The following is a 25,076-nucleotide window of genomic DNA, read 5'->3' as shown; positions in this document are numbered from 1 at the left end:
AACACATGAACTTAACTAATATCCCATTCCTTATCCATAGAGTTTAATATGATGCCAGCCCACTCTGAAGCTGTAACAGCTTCAACTCTTCGAGGACATCTATCCACAAGCTTTACGAGTGTGTTTAAGCGAGTTTTGGACCATTCTTTCCGAAGCACATTTGTAAGGTGATGTTGGATGGGAAGGCCTGGCTTGCAGTGTCCGCTCTAATTCATCCCAAAGGTGTTCTGATGGGTCGAGGTCAGGATTCTGTGCAGGCCAGTCAAGTTCTGGCCACATCTTCATGGACCTTGCTTTGTGCACTGGTGTGTGGTCATGTTGGAACAGGAAGGGGTCATCCCCAAACTGTTTCCTACAATGTTTGTAGAAGCAGTCTGCACACCTAGGTGCTTGGTTTTATTCACTCATGATAGTAATTGGAACACCTGAATTAAATGATTTGGGTGGGTGAGTGAATACTTTTGGAAACATAGTGTAGATGTAGTAGACTACAAGGCATGGGACAAGATACCCCTTTTTATGTCTTCCTGTCATATTTAATTTTTTATTATCACTGTTACAACCATTATTATTATTATTATTATTGTTAATGTGTGTTTTCTATTCGTTATAATTGATTTGCTAACTATGTAGTACAGGGGTATCAAACATTAGGCCCAACACTGAACATGCTCCAAATTTCCCTTTTTAGCTCTAGACTAAAATATGCTGGTTGCTGCAAGCACCCGTCAAAAAACTCCACTAGATGGCATATTTAATTGGGTTATGGCCAAAAAAAAAGCATACCCAGTACATGACAAGCGGACAGATGGCGCTATCGCTTCAGATATGCTGACTCATACGGTGCACGAAACCGATGGATTTTATCAAAACAAACAGAGCAAGGCCCCCATTCTATCAGCGCACAACGATCCCCGCACATAACACATGTCTGCACATTTAGAAAGTCCAGTTTCTACATGTATGAATAAAATTAGAAATGCACAAAGAAGGATAAAAAAAAAGTTTTCACCCTGCAGGAGTGTGAAGGCTGCAAAAACAATACAGCAGGTAGAAAAAGTTTATTGAAGATGTTACGAACATCTCGGAGTTTATGTAATTTTAGCACGCACTATCAGAGAAGTGGAGGCTTCAGCAGTCAGGAAAAAGAAAAAAAAAACACATGTATTCCCGACAGCTCATTGGTCCAAATTTTCCCTGTGCTGCCACAATACTGCGCACACGTGACCTCGCTGTTTTCACCCAGTTTAACGCGTGTACTTAAAAAGACGGGCACCACCGTTCGCCAACACAAGCACGACCATCCCATCAGCACTCATGCCCGCGAGGTGAGACCGCTGCTGAGGGTGGGACTCGGACACCTGGAAGTGGACCATGGCGGCTGCCACGAGCAGCAACACATCCACAGCCACGCTTCAGATAAAGCACTCCAGTCTCGAGCATACGCGGAAACGCATCGACCCGAGGAGGAGGCAAGCGGCGCTGTCCTTTCTCAGCAACATTTCTCTGGATGGACGGCCCGTGCAGGACGATGCGGGTAGTCAGAGCGAAGGGGAAACCCCGCTGGAAGCTCGGACTAGACAGAGCCTGGTTTCTACGGAGCCCTCGGCGTACGGAGCCGCTGCTGCAGCGGCGGCCGCGGCGGCTGCAGCGGCGGCGGCCACCACCACAGCCACCCAGGCGCTCGCTTTAGCAAACCAGGCTCTCCACGCCAGCAGCAGGGCCAGTTTTGGGACGGGTCCCACTGCTCCCCCCGTCGGTACAGACGCGGAGGGCGACGCTTTTGTGCCCTCGACGTTCAGCTCGCCTTTCTCCGCGGTCCCAGCCTCGACTAGAGGGAGGCTGCAGACGTACACTCAGGGAATCCTACCTGCGACCTACTCCAGGCAAGTCTCCCAGAACTACTGCCCGGAGGGCGGACAGATAGAGCAGCAGAGGTCAAGGTAACTGTGTACACAACGGTTTTACTTCACTGTCTGAGCGCACAACGACCAAAGTTCACTTCTGCACTGCAGGATCGCCATAGACTGCTCATTAAACTGCACACGAAGTGCATCTCGCAGGCAAACCTTTCTTTTTCACTTCTAAAATCTCGCCAGCAGAATAGAATAGCCCTTTATTGGCATTGTACTTGTACAACGAGATTGTGGGTGCTCTACAGCAACTGTGCAGGAATGAAATATTAATAGTAGGCAGCAGGAATATATACACAATCAAGAGACTTATATATATACAAAATAAGAGAAAGGCACACATTAGAGAACAAGTTGCAAAGTGTTTGCACACTCACTGTATGTTGCATATCTGTTAGTATTTCTAAAGCACCATGGCACTTTCCAAAATCAGTTTTATTGGGTATGTTGTGTTCCAGCAAGTTCTTAAGGAAATGTTAAGGATGATTAGCTTTCCAGACTTTCCTACATCAGTTGTTATTTATTATGTTATGATTTAGAAATGGGGTGTCAAACATAAGCCCCAGGGGCCATATTCAACCAGGCAAGGACTCCAATTCGGTGCTGTAAATGACTTGTTGGCCCATGATCTTTGAAACATTTGTCAAACTTATCTCTCGTCAATGACATTGAGCAATTTTAGGCCAGAAAGAACATTTCTGTTAGGGGGTTGAAGCTGCTGTCACTTTCTTGCAAAGTGACTTTTATACATCCTTTTATTTATGAATGGAAAACAATCAACGACACTAAGAATGTCTTTTTCAAAAGAGATGCAGTAGAAGTTGCAACAAATATCATGTAACAGTTATATAAAGATATTTTAAGCCATCAAAAAGCACTGGATTCATCGTAAGGTACAACACAGGTTATGTTCAATAACGCAGAGTCATAAAGATGCTTGCAAAACAGGTCAATTCTTTATCTCATATATAACCCCTTCAGAAATCCTGTTGACTGCAGACTGCTTATCAATAATAAACAGAGGTGTTAGACATAAGAACACACAGAAACACTGGAAATCACTTTTTGGGGCACCAGCCCCACTGCATGGGTCTTGAAAATATGAAGGAGATTATTTTTCTTAAGTTAAGCGTCCCTGATTTAGTAGTTTCTCATTGTTGTGTGACAAAAACGGAGGGGCGTCCAAATAAATGGACTCTTGGCAATTTTCTTGCAGGTTTCTTATGATCAGCTGTTTTCAAAAGATACTTGCACTTCTGAGAAATCAGTCTTTCCAACACAGCATGAGGAAAAAGTTCAGCTGTATGCTTTACTCCATGCAGGTGCCTGCAGGCTTATGACTCACTGATATGCACAGGGGATGGGGGGCAGATAGTTTTGATCACAAGTCCAGCAAACCATGGAGCTGTGCACCCTCGTTTCCCCCCGAGGAGAAAATCCAGCATCTTATTCAGTCTCTGTTTGTCTTTCTTACATAAACGTTCTTCGGCTCTTTGTCAAATTGTCCTCAGCTTATTTTTAGTGAGTGTCTTGACAAAACTTGGCACACACCTGCTGTCTACTTCATTTCTGTGTGACGCAAACATCCTGTAACTCTGCACTGCTGTCCAGCTCCACATGCAACAGGGGCTTGTTGTTTCACACGAGTGTCTTTTTATTTGCCTTCTTTGTCTACTTTATTTTCACACAAGGGGGAGAGTTTGGAGGTCTCCACCTCGAAGAGGGACGACTGTCAGTGCGGATCATCTTGTGGTTCTCTCACTGTCAGAACCTGCCGTCAGATCTTCTCTGTTCAGAGCCCCCTCGTCTTTTATCCAAATCCTCGCCTCCTGCTGAAGGGCGTGCCAGACTTCTCAGGAAGTTCTGCTTCACAGGGAAACGCTCATGAGCCTAGTTACTGCACTGAAATTGATTTGTCAAATCAACTTGTTTGGAATGTCTTATTCTCTACTTTTCTTTTTTGCTATATATTTAAATAGTGGGGGGGGGGGGGGAAAATGCATGACTGACATCATTACATCACTAACACATTTTAACTTGTTTAGCTTACAAGAGGCAGCATTATTGAACCAAACAACATATCTACTAATGAGAGTTGCTGTAATAATAAAAAAGAAGTGGTATTGGTTCATATGTTGTGCAGTATTCACTAGTATGAAAACTAACCTGTAGAACATGCAGATCTCTGTTAAGTTGATCAGGGTGTCATCACATAGTTTGTCCAGCAGAGGGCTTCAGCTCCTGTTTACTCTATGGTGTCTGTAGCACAGGTAGCAGAGTAGCATCAGAGCTCATCAATCAGTAGAAAGGGGAATCATCCCATATTTCACTCTCAACACGATATTGTTGCGAGCTAGCTGATTTAATATATTGCAGGAGATTAGCCCTCTTCTTAAAGTATAGTAGCATCACCAGAGTATTTACACACACAATATCGCTATGCATAATAGCACCATACTATGCTGTATTGTTGCCCCATCCCTAGTAGTGAAGCAGCGTCTTCACAGTAAGCTGCAGATTGATTTGTGACATTCATTGCTGATATCATATTTTTATTTTTTTCACCTTTAAAACATTGGTATCCAGTATTGGTCAGGCTGCAGATCATTAGAAGCCAAACTTTTCAAATGTTAATCATTACACATCTTAAAGATTACGATAAGCTTTTGCTTTTAAATGCTGGTTTTAAATACTTGGAAGTCAGCTTGTACAAACCTGCCAGCTTTTCATATTTTGTGCTAATAAGCTAAGCACCCGAGAAATACTGAGTTCCAGCCACAGTGTTGCACATGTTGGATCCAGTTTCTGCTTTGCCATGTGATGTACCAGCGACCGGTTTGTGTTTTTTACCCCGCCTCTGCTGGGAGAGACTCCATCCCCCAAAGATCCTCAGCTGAATAAGCGGTTAAGAAAATGGATTTGATGCTTCTTATTCTGCTTTGCAAATACAGTCAGAATTTGTTAAAGCCTGACTTTACCCCCTGTTTTTGATATCCGCTCGAAGGACGCCCACATAAAATGAATTCTGATGTCGAGAAATATGCAACCTGCTGATTGAGCGCGGCCATATTCTACCAGCGTGCGGACAGACGAGCGCTCTGCACAGTGCCTGGTCTGTTTTCTGAGGGCAGCTGGTGGAAACGTGTACAGAGGTCCCTCGCCGGGAGAGGCAGGATGCCCGGGCTTTCTGAGGAGCAGCTCTGGCTCTCAGCTCTGTATTTTCTGTCCTCCACTTCCTCTCCCAGGGGAATCGGAGACACACTCTCCCCTCAGACTTTTTGGCCTTCAATCCTGCTTTCGTTGAGGAAGCCGAAGAGCCTCTGATGTGCCGCCAAAATAGACTTTCTGAGCCCAAAGCTGCTTCAGACAATATCCTCATCAGAATCTAATGCGTGGAAACGATAGCTAATTTCATATTCCACTCCTCAGCGTTCATCCATCAAGAATCAGCCAAGAGCTGTGCTTTAAATATATAATAGTGAGTACCATCTGGTGCTGTCTGCCTGAGGTGTAGAGCAATGTTCATTATATTGTTTCCCCTGTAAAACACAGGCAGGTTGAGTCTTATCACGTCCTGCGTGGGTTATATTCCCATCACTATTAGATTACCCAGAAACACGTACTCTAAAGTATTTTAACAGGCCTTTTTGCATGTGGAAGCAAAACTGTGGCTGGAAAACAAGCAGCACAAGCCACCGTAATGGCTCTCTGGAGTCTTGTGTGTTCGGGTCACATACTTCTGGTTATGGGGCCGATTGCTGTTCGCTGAGGTCATGGTTGGCATAATCTCAGGATTATATAAGAATGCCTCATTTTCCTTCCCTGAATCTTTCGGCGTCTGAGTCGTGGATAAAAGGAAAGCTAAGAAAAGCCCCCAAAATTAACCAGGATCAGCCTGTGTGTGAAACGTGTTTTGAAAGTTATTTTGATGTAATTATTGTATTATTATTATTATTATTATTATTTTTTCTCTTGTTTCCTTTTTGCCCGTTCATTCCTCGCGTTTGTTGCTACATCCCGTTTGTACTCATTATACTTTTGAACCTTTCCGGACCAGACGGGCTGAACTCCCCAGAGTGCTATATTTTTATTTTTTTTTATTTTTTTTATCACAGTAATCACATTTCCCTTTTTCCTGACTATATTTGTGTGAATAAGCCCACAACATTACATGTATTTTTCACTCAGCGACTCTGCAGGAAAATGGAAGACTGTGTCCTGTGGCAAGCTGCCAACAGGTCGTACGCGTGAAACCGTTTAATCTCCACATCTAAACAGTCAACTTGAGTTTTACGGCTTCATTGCTTAGCAGGATTGTCAATAGCATTCAAAAACATTTCTTTTTTATATTGCAGGAGCATGGTGTGCATTTGTAGTGAAAATAATTTTACACTGTGTCTGACTTCATTCAAGAAAAGGTGTTTAAATAAAATCACTTCCCAGGCAACAGTGGCAGGAGTTGCTTTCAGAGACTCTGCTGTTGATTTACGCGGACGCTTGTCTGACCCTTCTCACTGGGCCTAGTTAATGCCAGACTGGATGGAAACGGATTGCTCTAACCCTCCCTAGCAGGGTCTGAAGTGAATGAGTGGCCTGTCCCGTGTTATTGTTTCCAGGATTTGCACCAGCTTGGAAAACATCTTTTGCATTAAAAGCACGTGCTGCTGCTGATGTTCATGTAGAGACATTATTTCTCATTTAGCACACTCTTTGCAGAGTTTTAAGGGGGGTGGGGGGGTTCTTCCTGTTATAGTCCTACATGCATATGGAGCGGTTGGTAACTTGATTGATAGAATTTGGAAAGAAATGTAGCTCAGAAACTTTCAAGATAATGAAATGAAGCAGGTAACTTGCAGAGTTGTGGGCTTCTAATGCAATTCATTCACTGCAGCACCACACGGTCATAAAGAGAGACTGCCAAGAATGTAAGTTTGAAAGCTTGCCTGATTTATCTAACAAAGAAACCAACTCTATCCGTCCCAGTATTAAATTAGCTTTAGCTCCAATATACAGGGAGTGCAGAATTATTAGGCAAGTTGTATTTTTGAGGAATAATGTTATTATTGAACAACAACCATGTTCTCAATGAACCCAAAAAACTCATTAATATCAAAGCTGAATGTTTTTGGAAGCAGTTTTTAGTTTGTTTTTAGTTTTAGCTATTTTAGGGGGATATCTGTGTGTGCAGGTGACTATTACTGTGCATAATTATTAGGCAACTCAACAAAAAACAAATATATACCCATTTCAATGATTTATTTTTACCAGTGAAACCAATATAACATCTCCACATTCACAAATTTCTGACATTCAAAAACAAAACAAAAACAAATTAGCGACCAATATAGCCACCTTTCTTTGCAAGGACACTCAAAAGCCTGCCATCCATGGATTCTGTCAGTGTTTTGATCTGTTCACCATCAACATTGCGTGCAGCAGCAACCACAGCCTCCCAGACACTGTTCAGAGAGGTGTACTGTTTTCCCTCCTTGTAAATCTCACATTTGATGATGGACCACAGGTTCTCAATGGGGTTCAGATCAGGTGAACAAGGTGGCCATGTCATTAGTTTTTCTTCTTTTATACCCCTTCTTGCCAGCCACGCTGTGGAGTACTTGGACGCGTGTGATGGAGCATTGTCCTGCATGAAAATCATGTTTTTCTTGAAGGATGCAGACTTCTTCCTGTACCACTGCTTGAAGAAGGTGTCTTCCAGAAACTGGCAGTAGGACTGGGAGTTGAGCTCGACTCCATCCTCAACCCGAAAAGGCCCCACAAGCTCATCTTTGATGATACCAGCCCAAACCAGTACTCCACCTCCACCTTGCTGGCGTCTGAGTCGGACTGGATCTCTCTGCCCTTTACCAATCCAGCCACGGGCCCATCCATCTGGCCCATCAAGACTCACTCTCATTTCATCAGTCCATAAAACCTTAGAAAAACCAGTCTTGAGATATTTCTTGGCCCAGTCTTGACGTTTCAGCTTGTGTGTCTTGTTCAGTGGTGGTCGTCTTTCAGCCTTTCTTACCTTGGCCATGTCTCTGAGTATTGCACACCTTGTGCTTTTGGGCACTCCAGTGATGTTGCAGCTCTGAAATATGGCCAAACTGGTGGCAAGTGGCATCTTGGCAGCTGCACGCTTGACTTTTCTCAGTTCATGGGCAGTTATTTGGCGCCTTGGTTTTTCCACACGCTTCTTGCGACCCTGTTGACTATTTTGAATGAAACGCTTGATTGTTCGATGATCACGCTTCAGAAGCTTTGCAATTTTGAGACTGCTGCATCCCTCTGCAAGATATCTCACTATTTTTGACTTTTCTGAGCCTGTCAAGTCCTTCTTTTGACCCATTTTGCCAAAGGAAAGGATGTTGCCTAATAATTATGCACACCTGATATAGGGTGTTGATGTCATTAGACCACACCCCTTCTCATTACAGAGATGCACATCACCTAATATGCTTAATTGGTAGTAGGCTTTCGAGCCTATACAGCTTGGAGTAGGACAACATGCATGAAGAGGATGATGTGGACAAAATACTCATTTGCCTAATAATTCTGCACTCCCTGTAATAGTGTCTTGGTGGAATGTGGATTCTATCTCCTCTCTTTACATCCATGTGGAAGAACAGTTACAGTAAAGAATAACTTTTTCAGTGGATTCATTAGCATGTGAGTAATACATGCAGATAAACTTGAAAAGCAAGTAAAACCTGTTTAAAGATTCATTTTGTGACTTTTTAAAATTTTTTCCTTCATGCAGGCTGTTAAAAACAACATGGAAATACCCTTAACATGGGTCTTATTGCTGGAAAACACTGGCGTATTTACACAACCAGGATACACTAGTAGTAGTGGAGGGCTTTTGGAGTCTGGTGTGCGTTTTCTGAGTTGCTAAAATGCTGCAGCTGCAAACAAAGAGGATAAAAGTGGTGAGCAAACCAAAATGGTAATTTGTCAGCCATAATGTCAAAACAAGGAGCTGGAAAAGCTTAAAGTGCTCTGCAACGCTGAAGAGGACTGTACTGTTAATTGACAATTCTCCATATAAAACGATCAACCTGTTTTGAATCTAAGAGCCTCATGCAGCATAAAGTAGTTTAATGAATGAAGCGATGTTCAGTAGAGAAGCCTTTACTTTCCTCCGTATCTGCACTCATAGATCCCAAATCACCCAGCCAGTCCATCCCTCAGGGTTATCACTGAAGGAGGATGATGTAAGACTGGCCATAAATCACATGACACCACTTGTCTGACCCTCACGGAGAGGTCAGGCCAAACCCTTTTATTATGGCCCTTTCAACTCACGCAAGCAGGAGACAGAGTTTGTGTCAGCTGCCCACAGGTCTGATCATTCTTATCATTTAGACTCCGATTTTACTGCTCATGTCTTTTATGAAGGCTTGATGTTTTCCCCTTCAGTTTATGATCATTAGGCCCATTATATTGAGTGCAGAAGGTTAGTCAGTACAAAGGCCTTAAGCTTTTTTTGTCTGCTCCAGTGGCCTGGCTTCTCATGTAAACACTCAGCTCACCCAGTCTCCTCTAGTATACACTGTTCACTCAGCCTGTGTTGGATCCTCGAGGACGGAGCTATTTTTTGTTCATTTGTCTGCACGCTCTGTCACTTATTAACCAGCCGCTTTACTTTACACTCTACCGTCTCTCCCTTTGGTCAGCTGAAACGCTCCGGCGGGTGTGAAGTGTGTCCGGTTGGACGTCTTCGGTTTGTCTTGATGCTGCAGCATCTTGCAGCGCTATAGCACGTCTTGATTTATGAGGAGAATTGGATGCTGCACAATTACAGGCTTTTTCCTGGCTCAGAATGGGCATTTGGGGGGAGCGTGCCTATGCACATAACCATTATCTGTCCTTGTACAGTAAAGTCAAAGTGTGTGCAACCTCTGTTTGACAGAAATGTTTGCATTTTTATGCTAATTCAGATAGTTTACTCAAGCGATCCAAACCCCAATTAACACAGACTGCTTGCAAATTTCTCTCTGCAGGAAAAAGTCCTGCGTTGTATACAGTAGTAAGTATATTTACCCTCTGGCACTGTTACAGATTTGTCTTCTACGTCATGACAGATAACCCGCTGGGGAAATGTGTGAGCTTTTTCTTATCTGACCTCTAATACGTTAATTTCCACTCCTTTAAATGTAGACACTTTTTTTTTTTTTTTTTTTTTTTTTTTTTTTTGAAGGACGTGTTGTTATTGTGGTGCTAAACGTGCAATTATAACCTAATTTTGGCACGGCTCAGACCTTCTTAGCTGTCACATGTGGGTTTGTTCTGAAACTGGCAGCTGATCATATAAAAGCGATCCAGCAGAATTAGACTGTTGAGTCGAGCAACTTAAGTGTGAAATAAAGGCCATCTGTGACCAAATGTGTTACACAAAGTGCTCGCAGAGCCAGCTCGTTATCCTCTCAGCAGCTCTGATCCTGGAAAATTCACTGTGATCCACGCAAGACTGAGTGGGGGGGGGGGCGATCATTGACCACACAGGGGCACAGTGGCGTTCGCTGATGACAGTTATAAGTCAACCATCCAAAACCGGTGTTTGCAAATTAATCTCAGAATTTATAGAAACTTAAAATTAAAGTTAAAATTGGAAACCACAGTTTAACCTTTGTTCCAGGCCACTGCTGACCACACGTATTGTTTTTAAACCTGGGTGTTAAACATTCAACCTTTTTGAGTACAGACTAAAAATATAACATTGACCCAGTGGAAAGAATTATTCAAAAGGTAGTTCCTCTTAAAGCTGACTGTTGAACTTGTGAAGTGTTGGTGTGATGTTGATATTTCTTCATATCCCGTAACATGTAACTTCCCCTCTATGTGCCCCCCCAGACGAAGGCTCATCTCTCAGCGCTCGTCGCTTGAAACTCTAGAGGACATTGAAGAAAATGCTCCTCTGCGCAGGTAAACGCTTTACATGTTCACACTGCTACTACAGTCATGTGGAAAGGGGGGAAAAACACCTTCTTTCATTAAGCTTTTACATATTTGGACGTGTTTAAAAACAAAATCGTCACACATTCATTTAATGAAGACATATTCAACATGCAGAAGCATAGTGTGAAAAACTACGTGCACAGCTGCATCAGGTAGAAACGTTAGCAGCAATATCTTGATGTAATATTTTTCTGTATGACTTCATCAGTCTCTTCAAAATTTTAGAGGAAGTTTAGTCGATTTCAACGCTGCAGGCATTCATTTATGCACAGGTCCCTCCACAGCGTTTTAATCAGGTTGAGGTCTGGTCTCTGACTGGGCCGTTGCAACACCTTGATTCCTTTTTTTTTTTTTTTTTTACCTCAGTGGTTGAAAGTTACCCAGATCCTCTGATTGCAAAAACCACTCAAATCATCACCCCTCTGCCAAACATCTCAGCTTTGGTCTCGTCTGTCCAAAGGCTTTGCAAGAAGACATTGATTTAACACACACCCCAATGCCCCAGACATGCAAACTGCCAAAATGACTGCCTTTATAGAGGCATTTACTCACATTTACTCATGATTAATAAAACAAATGTATTTGATTAACACAACCTGGATGCTTCTTTCTCTCTTAATTCTTATGGCACTTAGCTTTTCCCACACTGCTTCTGCATATTAGTTTTTCTTAACTAAACAAGGACTATGTGTTTTCTGAGGCTGTATGTAGCTTATTTTAAGGTCTGGTATGTAGAGGTGGGCAGATCAATTCAAATATTGATTAGTATCAGTATGCTGGTATTGGATTGATAATGGCACGATAAGATCGATACTTTGTTTCTATCCTCTGAGTTCAGAATGTAGCTCACTGAATTTAGTTAAATAATTTGCTTTTTTGGAAACGGACACTTTTACATCCCTGGTCTCCAAAAACCTCGCTTCAAATACACGAAAAGCTGAAGTTAAAAAAAAAAAAAAAAAAGTAAAAATCACAGAGATTTAGCCGTCCATTAAAATATGTTCACAATTTGCAAATTGATGGTGATCATCTCAGCAACCATGACACACTGCTATCGCCTACATAAGGTGCTTTTGTAGGTCAAAAGTATCTATGTCAGTGTTGGTATCGACATTACTGGCTCTGTATTTACCTTGTTTGATACAAACATTTTTGCAGTATTGCACAGTATTACTTAGGGCTGTTTGATATAACGATATATATCGGATGACGATATAAAAACATTTATCGTTTCATTTACGCTATTGTTTGTTTCGTGGTGTCGCAAAATAAACTGTTTACGGCAATATTTTTTTCACCGTTTTGATGGTCACTGTAGTGGCTATGTTAATTTCTTAAAGTTCTCTCTTTCTCTTATATTTAATATAACCACACTACAGACGGACAAGCGCCTGTTTTTATGCGTTGTCTTAGCAACAACGACGGTAAAACCATCGTGTCTGCTTATTTATGTTCCACATAAACCTTTCACAATAAAGCTCAATATCCTGTTGAGACTTTTCAAAATAAACTGAATCACATGACAGAGCAGATTATTTACTGATGAGAAGTAAAAAAGATCCGCCAGGTGCTAAAAAAATAAACCTTAGACTCAAACGTTAGAACAGGCTTTCCCCCGCAGCACGCCGTGTAATAAATGCTCACAAAGAAAATGGCGGCCTTTACAACTTATGTCTAAAAATGTATAGTTTCATACATCGGTTAAAACACTCGACTCCAGCTACATGATGCGCAGCTGGAAACACTTCCCACAAGTCGAGATTCACAGAATTTACAGAAAATGTTACATTTTTGTGATTTATATTGTTATCGGACGATAGAATTCTTATATCGGGATATGAGATTTTGGTCATATCGCACAGCCCTAGTATTACTGGTAAGGATTATATGATTTTATTTTTAAAAAAAAAAATGTATAATGTACCAATATGTAAAACCTTAAAGCTAAAAAAAGGTTTGCTTTCTTTTTACCATTCCTGTGTATTTCTGTGTCTCAACATGAGTCACTTAGCACAGTGTCGTGCGCCCCACTTGGGGGGAACTGTCTGTTTCTAAGTTTTTTGTTTGTTTTACATTTCAGATGCCGAACCCTATCGGGTTCACCCCGACCAAAGAGCTTCAAGAAGGTTCACTTCGTAAAGAACATGAGGCAACACGATATGCGCAATGGAAGGTATGAAGCCAAACATCGCCTCCCCGCAGTCGATACAAGTCCTCACTGAATAATGGAGGCTGCCCCAGTCAATGAACTGCAGTATGGATGTTTCTCACATTACAAGCCACATCGCAGACAAGCAGGCCAGGCCCCGGCCACAGTTTCAGCTTATAGATAGATGCAACTGCCAATCCTGCACGTGCAGAAGAATCTGATGAATTTTGATGTTAATCTTTATTTGATCACTGTCACAAATTCTGTAATCACGCCACAAATCACTCGCTACTAAATTATAAGATGACTGCGCTGTAGCATGAATGCAGCACGCAAATCTTTAAATGCAAACAAATTTTGGCAGAAATGTTCTGATGTTGAAGTTGAGGTCAACGTATCTAGGGAGCGTGTCTGTGTAATACTGACGGGGTGACTCTTATTATCATTGCCACTTCGTTTGGATTTAGACGAGAGTTCAGTTAGCTTTTATTTATCGGTGATTTGCGTGGCACAATCGTGCTCTGGTGATTTTCAATTGTCTCAAAGTGTAGCTCTATGAGTTAGTCTTCACTTATTTTATCCAACATTTGGATAACATTGCAGTGTACCACCTCTGAAATTATTATCCAGTTTTCAGCTGATGTTGAAAGACTCAGCTTTTTGAGACCCTCGTGTGGAGTTTGTTTCCTGATGCTGATTTGTAGTAATAAGGTTCACCACGTGTCTGCGAGCCCGAGTTAGGAAGCTGGAATTATGAGGTTGTTGTAGTTAAAGTCAGAGCCGTTCTGCTCGCTGTGCTGTTGACCTCAGGTCATCGGGAAATGGGCTCTGATTGGATGCCTTAGTTATTAAAAATAAGGTCTTGTAACAAACGCATCACTGTTACACACAAACTGAGTGTATGTGCCAAACTGCAAGAAACTCAGAATAACACACCAAGAATGTTCAGTTCATTCTGTTACTGCAAACTATTACCAAGTGTAACCTGTGCATCTTGTCCGATAGATGTTGATTAGCTTGTTTGCCATTTTTGTTTTTGTAGGATAGTCCTTATCAGTGGCAGAAGATCCTTCTATAGTGTATTTTCTGTCCTGCCCTATCGAGATTGTAGCCAAGCGGGGTATGTATCCTACGGCATGCCGAACGTCGTAACGTCCTCCAACCTGTGCTTCCTCTTTCCCTTTGTTTTCCTCATCCCTCTTGTTTTGGTGGATGCATTTTTATCTTAATAGGTTAATAAAAATGTTTTTTTTTTTTTTTAAAGTAATCTAACAAGGACTTTAAGACTTAGATTGTCGCCTAATGCTTGTTGCTTGTGATACTTTTCCCGTGGTGGCTCTTGGGCACTCATCCTTCTTTGTTCAAGTCAACCCATTCTTGTCTGTTGCAGCTGTTGCTGGCTTCGCTATTCAGCATTTAATATGAACCTTACCTGGTTATTAGAAATAGACGTTTTCGGTGTGTAGTCAACTGATTTTAATTCTCCACTGTGCTGACAGACTAGGATTTCTATTGTCTGCACACTTATAACATGTTATTAACCACTTCTTTTTTTAACTGCCAGGGTTTACATGTCTTAGCGGCGTAGATCTTATCTATAGATAATTTTTCCTGCTTTTCTTTTAAAGCAACATGAGCCCTGTGTTGGGGAGTTTAGCTGTTGTATGGCCTTACTTCTGACGCCCCCCCCCCCCCCCCCCCCCCCCCCAAAAAAAGGTGTGTTTTGGAGGAAGTGAAAGAGAAAGGGCGACAGATAAACACCAGAGGAAACAATGCACAGAAAGAAAAGCAACACACCACGGCTTAGTGAAGAGCGGGGAATTTCCTAAGCCAGCCAATCAGTGCAAGGTCAAGGGTTAATAAACCTCCCGGGGCTCTCCGATAAGCATGTTTCACTGCTCCTTCACGCTAATCGCCCATTTCCAGCTCGACTTTGGCTGGGACAGCCAAAACTCAAAAATATTTTATTAGACAACTTGTTACTTAAATTATTTATTTATTTTCAGAGTACATTCAGCAGACTGGTATGCCTTGCATCTTGAGTAATTTTGCAAATTTTCAATACAGAAGTTAAATACATGGTTAAATCTGCAGCTCAAAGTCCAGCTCGGACTTTCGTAAACTAAGAAGGTGGAATGCAGCAGGCTTCAGGCGGTTAAACCTCAGGCTGTGGGTCATCACTGTCTTTTCATGGGCTAATTCTTTGAGTTCAAACACTCCCGTGTAGACTTTGCATGTTTCCTCTTTAGCAGCGCTGGATTCCGATGTTTCTCTGGCACGTTAAGGAACACTTCTGGCATCGGAGTGGAAAAAATTACATGGATCGAATGTGGGATGAATTTCCTCACAGGGATATTTGAAGTAAAAAAAAAAAAAGACTTTGGAATATAATTGGAAGCAGTCACCCTCGACTGTTCGTGTGAACTATGAAGTATTTGTAATGGGGTCAAAGTTGTTTAAGCTGTGGTTATTTTTACTTTCTTGACGCTGAATTTCGAAGCATGCGTGACGAACACTTTGCAAGAATTTCACCAATACTAACATACAGATGTTTGGCGCCAGTGATTCCTATTCGTGCATGCTGCTGAGCAGCTTTTCCTGTCATTTCCTTTCATTTCTCTGTATTTTCAACCAAATGAAGCAAAACCTTTTTATTTTCTGGATGGCTTCATAGAAAAGCGCTCTCCCTAGAAAGCTTCCCATCTCTTCTTTTCCCCCCTTTCTTCTTTGATTTTCACTGTTCTGTAAGAGGTCCACTGCCTGGGGATCTCCGTGTCTACGATGCATCTGTCATCATCGTGTCCTGCCGTGCCTGTCTGCCAGATAACGCTGTTTTCATGAAAGCCGATTGGCCCCACATGTCAACAAAACACTGGCATAGTCATGTGAGGAACCGCCGTGTCGTTAACGCTTTGTGTATGAACGACATTTTAAGGAGAATGCAAGACAAAGGAAAGGAAAGATAAGGGGGCCGCAGAAAAACAAGACTGTGTAGAGCCTGTACTTTCTGCCGCCGCTGTGAAATGTTGCAACAGTACAAATATTGAGATAAGGCTAAAGTTAATGTAACACAAACACAGGTGGAAATTTATCTGTCAGCAAACAGGCCACATTTTAATAGCTGTGGACTTTATTTCAACCCAAGGAAAAATGGGAGAACATGAATATCAGCTCCTGCTTAGAGCATTTTAATTTTCTACCAACCTTTTAATCACAAATCGCTGGAAAGACTTAGCCTTCAGCTTACCATCAGTGTTATCGGTTATTCTTTGTGGCAGACTGCAGGCATGTAATCTTCTCTGTCACTGTACACAATTTAAATTAGCTTTTACTGACAGCGACCTAAAAATATCGCATCAAGTTAAATCTTAGCAGTAAACAGTGTTTACTTTAATTATGGTATATTTGATTTGGGCCATGTGTCGGTCAAGCTCCACCGACACACTTCCCTCTTTGGCCATCTGTTTTCTGCTTCAGGAGAGCTTTTGACCTACAAATCTCCCACAGCAGTATGGCATTTCAGGCAGCAGCTGAGTTTGAAGAGGCTTGCCTGCTAGAACGAAACCGTACTCTACTCCGTCCTGCCTCCCAAGGGTGCACTTTATTACTGATTGCCCCGAGATGCACCCAAAGACACGAGCAGTTACAGAAACTAGGCCAGCTGATGAGCTCAGATCGATGCAGGACCCAAATCTGTGAAATGGAGAGTGTGTAAGTGAAGAGGTGAGCTAGAACAGGCCTCTGAAAGATTGCTAAGGAAAAGGAGTTTAAAGAAGCTGCAGGAAAACTTTGTATCAGGAAAGATGTGTTTTTAAAAAAAAAAAGTCTTGTTCTCGTTAGGGATGCAAAGCTGGAAGGAGGGCGTCAGCGGCATCCTTCAGGAGGCGCCAGGGAGATGGTGATTGGGCTGGAGGGAGTGGAGTTGGGAGCAGATGGAAAGGTGAGAAACCAGCAAATATGTGTATGTGTGGTGGATCAATATAGATTGGTGTGTTTACTGGGACACTTCACTGGATACTTGATACAGAAGTCTTAAACCACCACTCATTTCTTTATATCTTGTTTCCAAAAGTCAGACTTTGGTATAACTTTTAAAGCTTTTTTTTTTTTTTTAAGTTTGTCTTTGATAAAAAGGCACCTAACTCGAGGGTGTCATCGACAAATACCCAACAACTTTGCAAAGTATCTTTAGGAACTTTGTTACAAGTGCCTTACTTTTTACAAAACATATAAATTGTTCTCACTTCGTTATTTGAATCTACAAGAAAGCCAAAGATAACACAGCATAAAACAGGATTTTTACACCAACAAGGGGATTTCAAAAGAGCTATTAGCCAGAAACTCAAAGACAGGTGGAAAATAAAAGACGTGGCTGACCTAAAACAAGGACAATATCTGAAAAGCATGGCCTGAAGAAATGAGTAAAAATGCAGTCTAGAGCTACATCTGTCCTTTCAGTTGATCCATATACTATTTGCTAAAATTGTGTCAGTGTTTGCATCAAGCCATTTTTAGGGAAAGGAAACTGGGAGAAAGGGGCAAAATGCACAAGAACTGGACTGAAGGTCATCTGCAACAGGTCTTATGGAGTTATTAATCCATTTTTTTAAATTAATTTTTTTGTTTAAATCGTCATCTTTATGTACAAAGGTCAGGACCGAGGTATAACAGTGAGTGTCTACAGCTGTCTGTAAAATATGGTGGAGGCTCTGTCATGGTTTGAGTCTGCATTTCAGCCAGTGGTGTTTGAGATCTTATCAAAACTGATGGAATTATGAATGCATGAAGTGCAGTCAGATTTTGGTCGTGGCCTCTCCAGAGCCAGAACGTCAACATTTTTGAATCAGTGTGTGATCGTCTCAACAGAGATTGTTAGCCAACATCCAAAGAAGAGCTTTGAATGTCCTTATAGAGGTCTGGAGAACTGTACATATGTTTTAGCAAAGATTTCTCATTTTTCCAGCAAATTATAAAGAAATGAGGGACTTGTGCACATTATTGCACATACAGAAAGGCCAAAAATGGTTAAGGTTGGCTAAAAATGGCACATTAGCATCGTAATAGTTCAGAAGTGTTGTACTGTTGATGGACGTTAGCTAGCAAACTAGCTTGCTAGTTGCTACAGAAGGTAGAATTTTATAAAAGTTTCTTCTCGCACAAATTACTTCCATTTAAATATTAATGTTGGTTATAAACATTGTTTAGTTTTCATAAATGAGGAAAATGAAGTGAAAGGCTTTTATTTTTTAGTGCTTAGCGAGATGATTTTTTTTTTTTTTTTCAGAACCCTGTGCAATGAGCCTTTTTTTTTTTTTAATTTTTTTTTTTTTTTGGCACTATTTTGCTGTCAGGGGAGTCCAAACGCCCCATGTGCAATTAAGCACATTAATAACAACTGCATTCCTTTTAGCCAAGTCAGTTCCAGTCTCTTGTTATTGTGTGTGATGTCTCATGGGTACGTTATACTGGGACACTGTTAGTGCTAATACTTATTTGTGGTCCTCTTGTGCTGGAAAACGGATCTGATAACATTAATAGGTTGAACGGGTTTAACATCAGAGCGAGCAAGTCTTTTTTTTTTTTTTGGCTCTACTGAATAGACATAATAATTTGTATCTGTGTTTGCAGACTGTGTCGTACACCCAGTTCCTGTATCCCACTTATGTGCTGGGTGGCCGAAGAAACACAATCGACTCCACCTCGTCCTTCTCTCAGTCTCGCAACGCAAGCCACCGCAGCCTCAGCTTGGCCCGAGCCAACAGCAACCAGAGCAGCTTAGACACAGGTTGGTTTGCAGGCTTTACCTTTTCATCGTTTACTACAGTTGGGTCCACGTGTTTGGACAATGAGGGCTTGTTGTTTTTGTTTTTTTTGTTGGGGTTTTTTTTTTGGCAATTTTGTCTCTGTACACCACATCAGTTTATTTTAAATCAAGATGTGATTGAAGTACAAACATTAAGCTTTAATTCATAGGGTATAACAAAAGCCTTGCACATCTTTCAGAGGCACAAAATTAATTGGACAGCTCACTGATGAGCATTTCTAGGCCAGGTGAGACCCTGTTATTCACGACAAACTGATTAGATAAAACGTCTGGAGCTGAGAGGCCGTAATTAGGCTAAAAAAATCTGTCTCATTCTTAAAAAGAAGCATTTCACCATCCAGATCAGCAACAGCTATTGGTTACACATAAAAACAGGAAGGACAAGTTAGACTTTGTCAGAGAGCATCTAAACAAACTTAAAAGAGCCCGTACAATCCAAAAGAAAAATCTTGAAAGCAAGATTTCCTCATATCAGAATAGTGTACAAAATAATAATGATAATAATAATAATTATATTCAAATAAAGTGAAAAGAAACAGTCTGTGATTCAACCACATTACCTGCTAAATGTGCTACAGGAGGTGTTGTGTTGTGGGCTTGTATGGTTGCCAGTGCAACTGGGCCACTAGTGTTTGTTTATGATGTGAGCGCTGATAGCAGGCTGGACTGTGACGTGGCCAGGGCTATGCTCTCTGCTCAGATTCAGCCAAACGCCGCAGAACTGATGAGACGACGCTTCTCGGTACAAGTGGATAAGGATCAGTCAGTCACCTGATTGTTTGAGCCTCTGAACATGGGGGACTACAAATAAAAATGGCTGTTAATTCCTAAACATTTATAACTTTATTTTATTTGCTTTGTTTATATGTAGAAAAACAATGAGTTGGAGCAAATCTGCCTCTTCTAATAATTTAAGTTACTTTAATTTAAGTAATTTCTTCACTTTGTATGGCAACTATTTCTCCCAGTCTGGTATTCTTCTTCCATTTTCAGTCTGTATTTGAGTCTTTCAACCATAATCGCCCGTTGTCTATAGCTCGGTGTAATTCCTAAACATTTAATGCCAAATATTTTGGGTAAAGTTGTCGAATTAAAGCTCAAAGTCCACATGTCAGTCACACCATGATTATTTGATCTTAAAATGCTCTGTGTTGGTGTACAAATAGAAGAACGGTCTCACTGTCCGAGCACTTTTGGCCCTAACTGTATATTTTTATTGAAAAAGGAAATGCATGAAATTCTAAATCTGACTCAACCTTCGTTGTCTGCGTGGAAATGGCAGGGAATGATTTCGGGGACTTTCGCGAGTACGACCCTAATCTGCTGGATGACCCACAATGGCCTTGTGGTAAACACAAGAGAGTCCTCATCTTCCCCTCCTACATGGTGAGAAAATACTAATCTAATACATCACAATCACAACAGCAGCAGCAACTGCTGCCTCGTAGCCTCTTGAGAGCAGAAAGGAATGGTGGTTTTTATCCGCAGCTTCATTTGCTTTGAGATGTTTTGTTGAAATGTTCTGAAATATCTCACTGGTATTTTTTATTTAATTTTTTTTTTTTATCATGCTGGGCTTCTGTGCTCAGTTTTCCCACCACAACAGAGAACAATAAAACCAGAAATATTTGTCTAAGGGTTCCTTCACCAAAAATAAAAAATCCTCAGTTTTATCTGCTTATTTAGTCTTTATCAGCAAGGTCACTGGATGAGACGCTCTCCCACCGCTTTGGGCCTGAAACGATGCAGATACTTTATCTCTGTGTAGTTGGCAGTAGCTATTAAAGAGCTACTGTGGCTCTCCCTCAACACTAATCATTCTTTTTACTTTTCCGGAAAAGCGCGGATGTTTTACTTTGGTTTGAAAAGCGAGGGAAAAAACAAAACGGCCCGATTCCCTCCTCATTCTTTCCAGGGTTCAGTTTTCGCTGTGGAGACTGGCAGAATGCACAACGAGTACTGACATAGTTGAAATGTTAGTCAAGGCCAGGGTTTTTTTGTCCTCTCTTCCTCCAATTACTCTTGACAACAATAGCTATTGTGTTTACTACCGCAATGGAAGCAGTGAATTCTCAGCACGTCAGGAATTGGACACAGGCTGCTTGGGAGACCTGACTCTCAAGCTTTCAGGTTCAAACCAGGGGATAAAATTATCTGTGCATATTGAAAGTCTTCTTTGTATTTCTGGCGACGTTGCATAGTAAATGGGTTGCACCCAAGGAAGGTTCCCTATTTGGTCCTATCAGCTCTCAAACTACAAATTCACCATCCCAGAGCAACAAAAGCAATTTTTTTTATGGACCTTTAATCCTGGGATTAATAGACAGGCCTCGACAGGGATCTAACTCCTAGCCCAAACTCACACCCACACATTAAGCTCTCCCAGTGTGACTCAGTGCTTGTTATGGCATGCTTTGAGTATGATGTGGCTAAGGATTGTTTAACAGACATTAGAAAGGCAAGTTAAAAAAAAAAAAATCTATAAACCATATAAAACTGAAAACTAAGATTAAAATAATGCTAAAATAAGATGGAAAGATACAGAGAAACTGAAAATCCTGCTTTTAGCAGCAGAACCATCTGTGTGGGATTGACTGCTAAATAGTTTGTGGCCGTCATGATGAATTAAAATTTGGCCAAAGGCATCAGTTTATCTTGTTACTGTCTTTTAATGCTACTTTTTGTGACACGGAGCAATTTTAAAAAAATTTACAGTCTTGGTTTTAAAAAACAACAACAAACAAACCCAAAAACAAACAAACCACACACTCTTTCATCATTTCTATGGTTTTATGTGTCAGGACATAATAAAAAAATTAATCTGGTCTCTACTAGGTTCCAAAATCATTTCATATGCAACCTCAGAAGAACAACATATTATATAATGTCATTATTTATTTAACGAAGGCAAAGTCAAAATGCAGAAGCAGTGTGTGAAAAATTAAATACACCCTCACTGCTTCCATAGGAATTAAGAGGGAAAGTAGCAGCCAGGTGGTGAACAAGTTTAGCTTGTTTAGAAGACTTACCAGTCATGCCAGGAGAAAATGGACGAGACATAATTGGAAATTTTTGTGGTTGTTTTATTTGTTTTACCGTGGTGCTGTGCATTGTGGCCACACACTTACTGCCAACTGTCAGGCACGGTGGTGGCGCGGTGATGATTTGGGCTGTAGGACAAATTGGGTCATGCAACAGGACAGTGATGCCAAGCACAGCAGCAAACCTACAACAGCATGAGTGAAACAGAAAACAAAGTATTGCACCCACTCAAAGTCCAGACCTCAATCCATCTGAAATACTGCTGCAGGACCTTGAGAGAGCTGCGCATAAACGAAAGGCCACAATCCTCAATGAACTGCAGCAACATCATAAAGACGAGTGGGCCAAAGGTCTTTCACAACTTTCCAGAGAAAGCAGTTACTTCAAGTTATTGCTGCTATGCAACTACAGCTTTACACACAGCTGCTCCTGCATTTAGTTTTTTATTTTTCTTCAAATAAATATTGACACAGTATAATGTATCATGTGTGAAGTGTTAGGATTAATTACTCGATTGAAAGTGTGGTCATTTTGACACCACCTCTGGTTTTCTTTTCCAGACTACGGTCATCGAATACGTGAAACCCTCTGACCTCAAAAAGGACATGAACGAAACCTTCAAGGAAAAATTCCCACACATAAAGCTGACACTTAGCAAAATAAGGAGGTAAAACAAACACCACACAGAATATATTCACCTTAACAGAAGCTCTTTTGTTTTCTTTACCAACTTCTTTCTCTTCATTTTTCCTTCCTTGTTCTTTTTTTTTTTTTTTTTTTTTTAACTCTGTGCAGCTTGAAAAGGGAGATAAGAAAACTGGCTCAGGATGAGTGTGGCTTTGAGGAACCGACGGTGGCCATGGCTTTCGTCTACTTTGAAAAACTCGTTCTCCAAGGCAAACTAAACAAGCAGAACCGTAAACTCTGCGCTGGAGCTTGTGTCCTGCTGGCAGCCAAGATCGGGGGTGATCTGAAGAAACAGGAGGTCAAACTTCTTATAGATGTAAGCTTCCTCATGCACACATCCAACCCTTCCCCATCCAACCCCAATGTTTAATTACAGTACAAGAGATTAAAGGGTCAGTTCACTCTGATCAAAGGGAGAGGGCTTTCTTTCCAAATATTTGAGCATCATTTTTCACTGCTCTCAGTGACAGAGTCCACTGGGCTGGGTGTGGGTAGCTGATGAGGCAAAATCGACCCCTCAGGGTTCAAGTGTAACTTTAAACAGCCTACACAACATAACATAATGGAATAAAATCATCTGTAATAAGCCGTCTACAAGATAAAGTGTTTCAAAAACTTACTAATATTTAATTGACCTGAAAAAAAAATAGTGAGAACAGGGCCTGAAGCTCGAATCTCTAAATAGGAGAGCTTTTTGTTTTTTTCCCCCCTACAGGGTAACACATTGCTAGTCTCTTCAATGCTTTAACAACAGCTTTATTTAACTGGGAATCCAAGGGAATTAGTGTTGAACCCTTAACCTCTGGTTGGGTGTGGTGAGATATGTGCTGAGTTGCACCTGGCAACCTGGTACCTGGATGCACACCCCACCCAGTTCCCCAGGGTCCTAAAGTCCACCCTCACATTACCACAGCGGCATAATAAAAGCAAACCTTTTAAATATTTTTAGTTTTCAATGTGTTTAATCTCCAAAAAGTGCAGTTTCAGGTTTTCAATTTCAAGTGAATAAAAGAAGTGCATCGTATGATTATGAGAGAAGGAAATATTTAATATATAAAGCCCTGTTAGAGTAGCAAATGCTCCACTTTTTGTGACCATTTGTTGGCTTCTTGCACACGGCAACTAAATATAAAGCCGTCACTTTCACACTTCTGAGCCAAGTGTGCTGTGAGCAGTGCAGGGCCAGGTGTTACGACATCCAGGGTTAAAAATAAATAAATCTAAATAAGAAGATTATGAGTCGAAGCATTTTTTTTTTTTTCCTCTCACACGGACTTGCTTTATTTTTCTGCCAGAAACTGGAGGAAAGGTTCAGAGTGAACCGCAGAGAGCTGATAGCCTTCGAGTTCCCCGTGTTGGTGGCGCTGGAGTTTAATCTGCACCTGCCAGAGCACGAGATCATGCCTCACTACAGACGCCTCCTGCAGACCTCCTAGCATTAGTGATCCATCAGGAGGACGACCGCCAGGTTCTCCTTCTGATCTCCCAGCTTTCCACATTTACCACAGTATCCATCCTCTGTCTTCTCTCCTCGTCTCTGTTTGATCACTTCAAGGTACCTCTGGCTGTTGGCGAGCCATAGCCACTGATCACTACAGACAGCCCGCTCCTTCCCCTCGTTGGACCGACATCAGCCAAAGGGACACGTGTTTTTAAACACTGTTTGACTTCTGCATTCGGCATCACTACATGGACTGAAAGAAAAGGGTTCAACCGTCTGGAAGCAAGCTGGTTTTTCTAGTTTGCATCTCTCACATCGCATCCTTCATCATTTTGTATTCTTAGTCCTCATGTTGACAAGAGGCTCTTTTTAAAAAAACAACTGAATCTGATAGTGATCTTTGTCAGTTAAAACAATCCGTGATTGTAACAATTTGATCCTTTCTTTAATCTTTTTGTAAACTTTTTATGATTGGTTGCCTCATGAGCTGCATACAATTTAAACAGAAGCCTTTTAAGAGGCTGGTTTTGTGGCTGGACTGTTATTCCTCAGCGTGAATCATGTTTTCATTAAAAGTGCACTTTTTTTGAAGAAGACACTGGGGCAGGGTGACGGTTTTTCAGACTTTTAACAAGCTTGAGAACTAACCCTGAAGTAGCCCCTGCTGAAAAGTATGCGGTCTTCGTAAGCACCGTACAGAAGACATTGGAACGGACTGTTCAGTTTTTATTTTCTCTCTCTCTCTTATGGTTTATTCACAGTTTTCCAACCACAGTCTGCATGAAAAGTAGTGATTCTTTGTACGCAGGTACCTGCCGAGAAGTTTTGACTTCCTGTTTTTCACTGAAGTGTTCCATTCATTTTTCTACCACAGTCTTTTATCAGAGTTGAATTTTCTGTGCTCTATGTTAGAGTGTATCGCTAGCACGTTTACAGTGCTTTAACAGATGCTTGTTCTGAGGACACGCTATTGACCAGTGATCAGTATCAGCAGGATGCTCGGGTGCCGAGAGGACATGCCAGTAACTATAAGTGTGTTTGAGCCCCTACAGGCTGCAGAGA

The 25,076-nt window shown here is 41.4% G+C and overlaps 1 protein-coding gene across 4 annotated transcripts; it reads left to right on the top strand.

Moving 5' to 3' along the window:
- Positions 1 to 1,076: 1,076 nt before the first annotated feature.
- cables1 (Cdk5 and Abl enzyme substrate 1) lies at positions 1,077 to 24,855 on the top strand. Of its 4 annotated transcripts, none has more exons than XM_085388475.1 (10): positions 1,077 to 1,943; positions 10,767 to 10,838; positions 12,952 to 13,044; positions 14,063 to 14,140; positions 16,861 to 16,960; positions 18,649 to 18,805; positions 20,127 to 20,230; positions 22,447 to 22,553; positions 22,682 to 22,889; positions 24,129 to 24,855. In XM_085388475.1, exons 1-10 carry the CDS (start codon positions 1,375 to 1,377, stop codon positions 24,153 to 24,155), a joined length of 1,515 nt encoding a protein of 504 aa, XP_085244601.1. In that variant the 5' UTR covers positions 1,077 to 1,374; the 3' UTR covers positions 24,156 to 24,855. The 4 variants fall into 4 exon arrangements, with proteins under 4 accessions (XP_085244601.1, XP_085244599.1, XP_085244600.1 ...); XM_085388473.1 differs by having other exon boundaries at positions 1,087 to 1,886; positions 23,869 to 24,855; XM_085388472.1 differs by having other exon boundaries at positions 1,090 to 1,943; positions 23,869 to 24,855.
- Positions 24,856 to 25,076: the final 221 nt, after the last annotated feature.

Source organism: Rhamphochromis longiceps, linkage group LG18, assembly GCF_057381845.1.
Source record: "Rhamphochromis longiceps isolate RC_006_pf linkage group LG18, R_longiceps_female_GT1.1, whole genome shotgun sequence".
NCBI lineage: Eukaryota > Metazoa > Chordata > Actinopteri > Cichliformes > Cichlidae > Rhamphochromis > Rhamphochromis longiceps.
This window is presented reverse-complemented; position numbering and strand designations above follow the sequence as displayed.